General features: G+C 34.2%; 1 protein-coding gene across 7 annotated transcripts in view; it reads left to right on the top strand.

The window, feature by feature from the left end:
• Window positions 1-9,934, top strand: part of LOC108685116 (sodium channel protein para) — a 43,035-nt gene that overhangs the window by 19,838 nt on the left and 13,263 nt on the right. For 2 of the 7 annotated variants that reach the window (XM_018189804.1, XM_018189820.1), the window contains exons 11-22: window positions 12-92; window positions 175-243; window positions 2,441-2,712; window positions 2,827-3,000; window positions 3,092-3,442; window positions 3,560-3,794; window positions 5,223-5,327; window positions 5,931-6,063; window positions 6,147-6,271; window positions 6,413-6,675; window positions 6,758-6,931; window positions 7,694-7,816. In XM_018189804.1, the coding sequence (XP_018045293.1) occupies window positions 12-92; window positions 175-243; window positions 2,441-2,712; window positions 2,827-3,000; window positions 3,092-3,442; window positions 3,560-3,794; window positions 5,223-5,327; window positions 5,931-6,063; window positions 6,147-6,271; window positions 6,413-6,675; window positions 6,758-6,931; window positions 7,694-7,816 (2,105 nt within the window). Of the gene's footprint in view, window positions 93-174; window positions 244-2,440; window positions 2,713-2,826; window positions 3,001-3,091; window positions 3,443-3,559; window positions 3,795-5,195; window positions 5,328-5,930; window positions 6,064-6,146; window positions 6,272-6,412; window positions 6,676-6,757; window positions 6,932-7,693; window positions 7,817-9,934 lie in introns of all 7 variants that reach the window. The other 5 variants (XM_018189796.1, XM_018189812.1, XM_018189788.1 and 2 more) reach the window with 4 other exon arrangements.

Here is a 9,934-nt window from a genome sequence, read left to right on the forward strand (position 1 = left end):
TGATATGGAAGATCCCATGGGTAAGAACAAGCCACAAGACAATCCGTTTATCGAGTTGCCGGCGCAACAGCATACCGTAGTCGACATGAAAGGTAAGACTGCAAACCAGTTAACGAATAGCTCCGAGTTCTCTGAAGCAATCAAACTTACTTCGATTATATCATTCTTGCGCAGATGTAATGGTGCTGAACGACATAATCGAGCAAGCTGCCGGTCGCCGGAGTAAGACGCCAGAACAAGCAGGTAATGTCGCGTCCCTTTCCGTATCCTTCGTTAAGTTTCCTCAAGTTTCTTCCTTCAGTTTTTCTGTTCACCCTTATCACAAATGTATATATATATATATATATATATATCTTTATTTAACGTGTGAGCATCCTGCCGTTCAATGTACAGTGTGGTTTTAAAATTTCTCGTCATACTACTCCCTTGCGTTGGTATACTATTTTGCTGGACATTTCTGGACCGCCGCGCCTTGTGTATAGTAGAACGAACAAATTCATTTTTAATTTTCATCCCAGCCGACGCAGCTAAAGATCACGCTCACGTGTTTTATACATACTACATACTTTTATTTACGATTGAGCATGGCGTAAATTGATGCGGTTCGCTATATACTTTGAATCGACACAGTGTCTCAGCTATTGCTAAACGGAGAAGCATTTAAATGGCAAATAATATGAAACGCAGGATTGTTTTTCTGAACAGTGTAATGCGACGAGAAAAATAAAGACACGATGCGGCCCGCTGGCCCTTGAGGGCGGTTTGTGAAAGCATTTTTTGGGGAAACAGAGTTTGCTCGTTTCCTGTGATGTGACACAGATTACCACCTTCGCGCAGCTGCATGATCCCGGTCGCTTCATGCTTCGATTCTTTTTTTTCAGATTATCTCAATCGTCGATTAATCATAAATAATGCTCGATAATATGTGATATATAAATCCCCCCCAAAATAATCATCAAAATATTTTATTAGTTTATTCTATGTTTTAATATTTATTTAAATTAATATTTTATTAAAATTATATATTTATAAAGATATGGAATAATATTAATTTTATATTATTTAATTAGCTTATTTCTCTCTTTCCTCTATCTTTCTCTTTCTCTTTATAAGTTGAAAGAAATAGTAAAATTTATTTTAAATAATATTCTAGAATCTAGACATTCTTTTATTTTTTCGATGATTGAGAAATCTTATTTATCTTTGATTTCCGGAAACTGCAGCGATTTTGGTTAAATTTTCAATATTTTTGCACCTGTATCACCACCGCGTTGAAGGGCACTATCGTGTTTGTCTCGGATGCACAATATAGCAAGATTAATAAATTCAGAAATATAAACATGTATTTTTATCAACGCGTTATTAATCTTTGCAAAAAATATTTGATCACTTACGATTATATAGTTTTAAATTTTTGCACGTAAAACTGTAAATCACATTTTCACTATATCGTGTCTGTAAAATTTTTAACGTATCTGCGCAGAAATAGAAAATATTTTCCTGAAGACCGCACAAAATCATTACTTTGTTTGAAAAATGTACAGCCATGCGTGATGTTGTTTGTTAATTGTATTGTAAAATGTTTGAATGAGAAGAACTTCACATGATTATGTTGACTTTTAATTATCATTAATTGCTTATATTACAATATTTAATCCTTTCGCCGCAGACGCACATCTTTTAAAATTATTAACAAAATTTATATTTTTTGTGTAATGTAATTGTGCTCATATATAATGTATGGTTATAAATTAAAAAAAAAAAAAAGAAAATGTAAGGAAATAACTTTCTAATCTTTTACGTGGCGAAAGTATTAAAACTACTTTTAAATTGTAAAACTACTTTTTGTGTGTGTAAATAATTGTATGTTGAATTCATGCGCATGCTTCAATGTAATTATGTCGCATTGCACATTATTCGCGTCGCTAATGCACGACATTTGTTTAAATTTTATCATTTTTCAGTTTTATATTAGCGCCTTGCGTGAATTTGCATATCGTATGAAATACGAACAACACTTCATTATTTATTGTATCAAATTGTACAGTATCAATTTTTAATAAATAAAATATCAATTACACTATTGATATGTACAGTTATCAATTATTATTAAATAAAATATTCATAGAAAGATCTTTTCTCAATTTATTGCATATGATGTTAACGTAATGATGCGAGCATTTGCAAAAAAAAAAGAATAATTAACATCAAAAGATATTTTACTTACAAATATTTTACAAGAAGTTATTATTAAGTACGTTTATTCAGATTTACGCGATTCATTATTCAATGTGACATTTTTAATTTCGCCACGCCTTCTGCTTGCCTGCCTGCTTGCCTGTAAATATAATCTGTGATCTCGAAGAATGAGCCTGACCAAAGAAAAACCTCTTTCCCCAAAAAGAGTGGTGCCAGACAAAATTACTAACGCGCGTTACAGTTTCGACCTATTACTTTCCGACAGACGACGATGAAGAACCTACATTCAAGGACAAGTTAGTGGCCGGAATGTTTCGTTGTATCGACATCTTTTGCGTCTGGGATTGCTGTTGGCTTTGGCTCGAGTTTCAAAAGTACGTGTCCCTGTTGGTCTTTGATCCATTCGTAGAGCTCTTCATCACACTCTGTATCGTCGTTAATACGCTGTTCATGGCATTGGATCATCACGACATGGACAAAGATATGGAAAGAGTACTCAAATCTGGTAATTACGTAAGTATCAGTTGTGTCACTTTGAAATCAAAAAAAGTGATATATATGCGCCTAATACATTATACGAATTTAATCAAATTAACAATTATGTTGACGATTCAATTCAAATCCTAGTTCTTCACGGCGACATTCGGCATTGAAGCGACTATGAAGTTAATAGCGATGAGCCCAAAATATTATTTTCAAGAGGGCTGGAATATTTTCGATTTTATCATCGTCGCTCTTTCGCTTGTGGAGTTGGGTCTCGAAGGTGTGCAAGGTCTGTCGGTCTTACGATCTTTCAGATTGGTGAGTATTACTCTTTTATTGCATTATTATTCTGTTAATCGATATAAAGCAATTTAATCGCACGAGTTATTGAAAATTTGATTTCTTTCAGTTAAGAGTGTTCAAGCTAGCTAAATCGTGGCCTACGTTGAATCTACTGATTTCCATCATGGGCAGAACGGTGGGCGCGTTGGGTAATCTAACGTTCGTATTGTGCATCATCATCTTCATCTTCGCCGTGATGGGTATGCAGCTCTTCGGCAAAAATTACGTTGATCACGTCGATTACTTCCCGGACGGTGATCTACCCAGATGGAACTTCACTGACTTCATGCACTCGTTTATGATCGTTTTCCGAGTGTTGTGCGGAGAATGGATCGAATCTATGTGGGATTGCATGTTGGTCGGTGATGTCTCCTGTATACCCTTCTTCTTAGCTACCGTCGTCATTGGTAACTTGGTCGTAAGTACAAAAACGAAATCTTTTCAATAGCAATTTTTTATGTAACCAGTGCAAGATCCTTTCATATTAAATTATTCAATTTGCCAACGATTAATTATGTTATGTTTCCACGAATAGGTCCTGAATCTCTTCTTAGCTCTGTTGCTCAGCAACTTCGGCTCATCGAACCTGTCGGCCCCGACTGCGGACAACGACACGAACAAGATTGCGGAGGCGATCGATCGAATAGCGCGTTTCATTAAGTGGATCAAACGAAATATCCTTGCTTTTGCTAAGTTGATGCGAGCCAAACTCACCAATCAGATATCCGATCAGGCGCCAGGTGAGGGACCGTCCAACAGTTGGAAAGAAGGTTTATATCCAATCAGATCGCTTGCTGTGTGCGCTGTGTAGTTCGTGGCACTGTCTTTCAGTTTTTGCTTTACACTTCTTTCACACGTTTTGCTGGTGCCAGTCGGCGACCGATGTAATAGATTAAAATATATCACGCGTGATGACGAGCTATGAATTACAACGACGAACAGAGCGGACGAGAGATTCGATCATATTTTGTTGTTCAAAATTATTTTTAAGTGACATTCAACATTTGTTTATTTTGTATTCATCATTTTAAATGTTTTGATTTATCATATTTTTGTAATATTTACTGTCGATCATAAAGCATATATACGTCGACTGGTACATTCGATTTATTATGCAGATTTCTTAAATTTTACTTGGTTTGCTATTATGCTCCATTAAAATCGTTGTAACATAATTGTAATTGCATTGTAACGTAATTCTATTTACGATTTAATATGAATAATAAACACTCTTTCCCTAAATTGATTACAATTAGCCCGGTTTGAGTCTAATCATATTTTTGATTGAGTAATTTTCGAAAATAAGATAAAATCGAATGGTTCAGTGTGTTTAATGCACGATGAGATTAATGCAAATTAAGTTTTGTTTCGCTGATTAGCTGCCTGGCAGTTATACGTTGCTATGCATTTTTACTTTGGGAACGCATTTTACTACGTAACTTCAATGGCGATGAAGTTCGCTCAAGAATTTATTACACTAAGCAGAAATATACATATACATAAAAAAAATCACACGATGCATGCTGCATTCATTTTGCTGTTTTTGTATCAGACTGCTGTAAATTTTTCTGATCAAATTAATTTTTCGTTTTAATAAAAATATAAATATAAAAAAAATGAAAATATATATAAATATAAATAATGTAATTCTTCAAATACATACCTACATATATTCTAACATTTAATTAAATATACAAGCAATTTTTAAATACCTTTCATATATCTTAAAAAGACATTATATTTAGATGATAATAATAATCTGAACAGCAATTTATTTTTATTCCGATGAATTTATATAATTTCAAAACCGCTGACTGTAAAATTAACAGCGAATATATCAAGGCAGCAAGTATCATGCGCAAAGCGTCTACATTATGAATCATTGACACACTGTTTCGAACTGGATTGGGTCACTGATATCATTGGACATAGATGACATCATATACAATTGCATGCAAACATGATCATGTTACTAATTTGATCTGATTCCTCAATTCGATGTGTTGGGAATCGCGACGGAAAACAATCGCGCCCGTGTGTATGAGCCTGTATATACGGCGATTGGATTTTTATCTATACAGTATTTTGTATAGTTTCTAGCGCGTTTCGATTTGTTTTCCGATACGAATTTCCTAATAAGGGCGGGTTAGAGATTTTGTATGACTGTGCAGATGGGATTGATCGCGATGGGGACCTAGATCTTGCAGATGGAGAGTTGGACGCATACAGAGACAAAAAGAGCGCCAAAGAGCTTAATCAGCTTGAAGTTGCCATTGGTGACGGAATGGAATTTACTATTCATGGTAAGCGTGGAAACAATCAAAGTACAATTCAATATAACAATAATCCTTTCATGTACAGTTACCGTTTTTAGCTGACAGAGATATTGCATAAAATGTCTAAGTATTATATATTATATAAAATAATAATAAAAAGATTATTTTTAAAAAATTATTACAGGAAATTGTAAATTTTTTTCATAATTATGTAATTAATTAATTAAAAGATAAAAAATGTAAAGTTTAAAATTAATCCTCTGCCAACAATGGATTTTAAAGGCACAATAAATTTAAATCTGTAAAAAAAAAAATAAAATACAATAATCGAACTTGTATAATAAAAACTTTTTATTAAATTTTTCACGAGTAAAATTTTTTAAAGATTGTTATGTAGTTCGGAATATACAATATGAAAATTTGCACTTCAAATTCGAAGATTCAGATTATGGCCGAAGGATAAAAATTTTACATTGCTGACGAAGGATTAAAAACTTGTTAAATACAATTAAAAATTATGTAAATTTCTTTTTTTCTTAAAAACTTGTATTTTTGATTAATTAAGTTTCAAAAAAAAAAAAATATTGTATAGCTATGATTAATATATCGAATTTGATTCCCTTTTCGAAGGAGATCTGAAGAATAAACTGAAGAGGGGTAAGCTGTGTATGAACAATACGAAAGTTATCGCGAATTCAATAAATCACCACGATTATAGACTGGACAACGATTATATTAATCAGAACGAAGATGACACTATCAGGTCGGTTAGATCTTTCATAAAATTCTCATGTATCTCAGATAATATCATTAAGAACACACCTTATTCGATTGTTCTTTCAACAGTAACAAATCATATGGCAGTCACAAAAATCGCGCGTTTAAAGACGAAAGTCACAAAGGCAGTATGGATTCGTTAAATGGCGAAGAGAAGAAAGATGCGAGCAAAGAAGATTTAGAACAGGAAGAAGGTAAGCGTGGTAATTATCTAACTTTGCAAAATTATTCAATAATTTGAAAAAAGATATTGGCAAACGGTAATCACAGATCAGAAGATTTTTACCGCCGTATATTTCAAGCTAATAAGGATAATTGAAACTACTTCTATCCAGATTTAGAAGACGAGGGTGAAGAAGAGGAAGATCGACTCGATGGCGAGATAATACAAGTGGACGAGGATCCTATTCAATCAAGTTACCCAGCTGATTGCTGTCCGGAAAATTGCTACAAAAAGTTTCCATTTCTGGCCGGCGATGATGACGCTCCATTTTGGCAAGGTTGGGCAAACCTGAGATTTAAGACCTTCCGGTTGATCGAGAACAAATATTTCGAGACTGCCGTCATTACCATGATCCTTCTAAGTAGCTTGGCCTTGGTAAGATAATTTCCTTATTTTTTTTTATAAATCCAAGATGTATATTTAACAATAAAAAGCAACGTGCGAAACCGGTTTACAGGCTTTGGAGGACGTTCATCTTCAACAACGACCTGTCCTGCAGGACGTACTGTATTATATGGACCGAATATTTACTGTGATCTTCTTCCTCGAGATGTTGATCAAATGGCTGGCTCTAGGTTTTAAGAAGTACTTCACGAATGCCTGGTGCTGGCTCGATTTTATCATCGTCATGGTAAGTCGTATTTTTTTCTTTCTTGGATACTTTAACCCGATTATCAGAAATATTTGATTCTGTACAATGTGTGCAATTGAGTAGCCTCGTGATTACTGAAAGATAATGATTCAACGTCCATCCGAAATTTCAATGAAGATTTGAATGCGTGAATTAAAAATTTTAATATAGAAAAAATTTTAATATAAAAAGCTCGATTGCACACTTGACAATTTACGAGAGAGTCTTATCGTTCTCGAATGACTTCATACACGGATCAATTATTCATCGTATTGCTTTCGCGTTTGTATATTTACGTCGCTTCGAAGAATAGCACGATATCGGTAGCGTGTCATCTAATCTTGAAAACAAATCGTCATTCACAACACGAGATTGCAAAAAAAGGTATCCGTGCTTCGATAACGAAAATTTAAATACTTTAAATACTAAGGATAAACAAAATATGATATGATAAATAATTGATATGATAAATAATTAAGTTTTAAATAAGATCATCAAGAATCGATGCACGGATGATTTTTTTCCTGAATTTTTACCGCGCAAAAAGAAGCTCTCTCTCGTTTTTACGATATTTTATCTCCTACCCTCTTCTTTTTCTTTCTTCACTTTTAAAACTTTGAACAACTAATGCCGATGTGCGAAGCAATGTGGGAGCCGAGCGTCGAAGCTTCCGGTGGATTTCTCTTAATCGATCGCCATTAAGTATTATTGTAAGAACTGATACATAATATGTCTCGTCTGATGAATATTTGATGAAACTAGCTATCGCTCATCAACTTGGGTGCTGTCTGGGCCGGTGCAGCTGACATCCCGGCCTTCCGTTCCATGAGAACACTGAGGGCTTTGAGACCTTTACGAGCAGTCTCACGGTGGGAGGGCATGAGAGTAAGTCATCGGTCGACGAGGACTTAAGTGAACAATAATGCAAAGAAAAGCCTGATTCGGCTTATCGCAACGACGTTTGATGGATCGTACGGAGCTAACGGATCGGTCACGTTAACATGACAGCACGTTTAATTTGACCGCCGCGCGGACCTCCGATTGACGAGGGACTGCCGGTTATGCATGGATTGTTCCTTTCTATCTTTCTCTTTCTCTCTCTCTCTCTCTCTCTCTCTCTCTCTCTCTTTCTCTTTCTTCTTTTCAAAGTAGTGACAATATCGGGAACGAATCGAAACGTGTCGAAATCGTTTTACAGATCGAAGATTTAAGCATTGACTCATATACATTAATATAGAAAATTATTTCTAATGCGAGATATTTCTGTGCATACATCATCAACTTTTCTTTACGTAAGTCAATTTTTATCAAACAAGTTTATTTGATCAAAATTAGTAAATTTGTAATTTTGTAAAAAGTATATTTTTACTGGCTCTCTCTACTAAACTCTGCTAAACATTTTCATGAGAAAGCAATCATAGAAAAGAAATAGTTTATTAATGCTAATTATGAAGTCAAAGCGAAAATCAGCGATCTCATAAAACAAGTTGGATCTATTTCGGCTCGATTCCGATCGATTGCTAAATCAATGACTAGATAGAATACGATATCGATCCGTTGGACGCAGTACGAAGCTTCGGCTTTTGAAATATCCGTTGTGAAATTGAAACGAGGTGAAAAAATGGAAATCTTAAGGGGCTAAGCGGGAAGATCAGCTATGGCGAGGATAGCTTGTATTACGGTGTATTATGGTGTACTATGGTGTGCTTACCGATGTGCAGAGATACACTGGCGTCTCTACTTGGTGTCTGCACTGATACCTGCGGTCATTGTCGTATATTACTAGCTAAAGTCGCCTATGTACGCCTTTTCTAACAGTCTCTTGGTACCAATGATCGTTGTGCAAAATATCGAATATTTATACATGATATATATATATATATATCTATATATATTATATAAATATGCTTTTTGTGTAGTGTAAAAATTTCCTCGTACGTGTGTGTGTGTGTGGATATACGCGCGCGTGTGTGTGGTGTTACGTGCGTCCTTTATGCGCGCAACATGTAATATGTTTATTGAGATCTTTCTTGGAGCATCGCGATGTTTCATCGCGAGTATATATATATATATATTTTTTTTTTTAATTATCGACAAGGTCATTGAGATGTGAGCAAATTTAATTTCTTTCCCGCTTTAATTGATACAATCTTGTCAAACATGGTATAGAGCTTTTGTATTCGTCGCATGCGACGATAAATTAAATTAAAACTCGCTTGATGCATTGCGATCGCAAGTATGACAAACCTTTTCATCTGTTTCAGGATGCAGCCGATAGTACTTGCTCGTTATAACGATAATCCCGAGCTGTTTGTCGTTCTATCTATTTCTGTTTCTGATTGCGCGTGTGTGTGTGTCTATATATGAATACATATGTATTTCTCCACGTACACATGTAAAAATATATATGCACATACATACAGTTATGTATATCTCCTGATTACTGTTAATTGCTATATGTGCCGTACCTGGAATCTATTGCCTCTATCTTCCTTGTTTATATGATTGTCGTATTATAATTAATGTAATGTGTCCTCTGTTCTATAAATACCGTTATGAAATTTTTCCTATTTTCTTAGCAATTTTTAATTTAATTTATATATGCAGCAAATAGATAAGTTTTCCAATACATCAACTATTTTCTAAAAGTTCAGATTTTTTTATGGATATATTATTTTGTAATAATTTAAATATTCTATCAGTAAACTCTGATTATCAATGCTTTCTAAATGCGTATTGTTTACATTACCATTTAAATATTATTCTTGGGATTAATTTATGACGTTTACAAAATTTAAGATAATTTATTTATCAATATTGCGTGAAAATATACGCATGAATATCGCGAAATGAGAAAATGCAAGAGAAAGTTGTTTTCTCAACAGTGTGTTAATTGTCTGCTAAACAAATGATATGCTCTCTATTTTTGCACGAAAATAACGGTACTTATAGAATAATGATACCGTAATGTATATACGAGTATTTACATATATATATATATAT

The sequence above is a fragment of the Atta colombica genome, unplaced genomic scaffold, assembly GCF_001594045.1.
Source record: "Atta colombica isolate Treedump-2 unplaced genomic scaffold, Acol1.0 scaffold100, whole genome shotgun sequence".
Classification (NCBI taxonomy): Eukaryota; Metazoa; Arthropoda; class Insecta; order Hymenoptera; family Formicidae; genus Atta; species Atta colombica.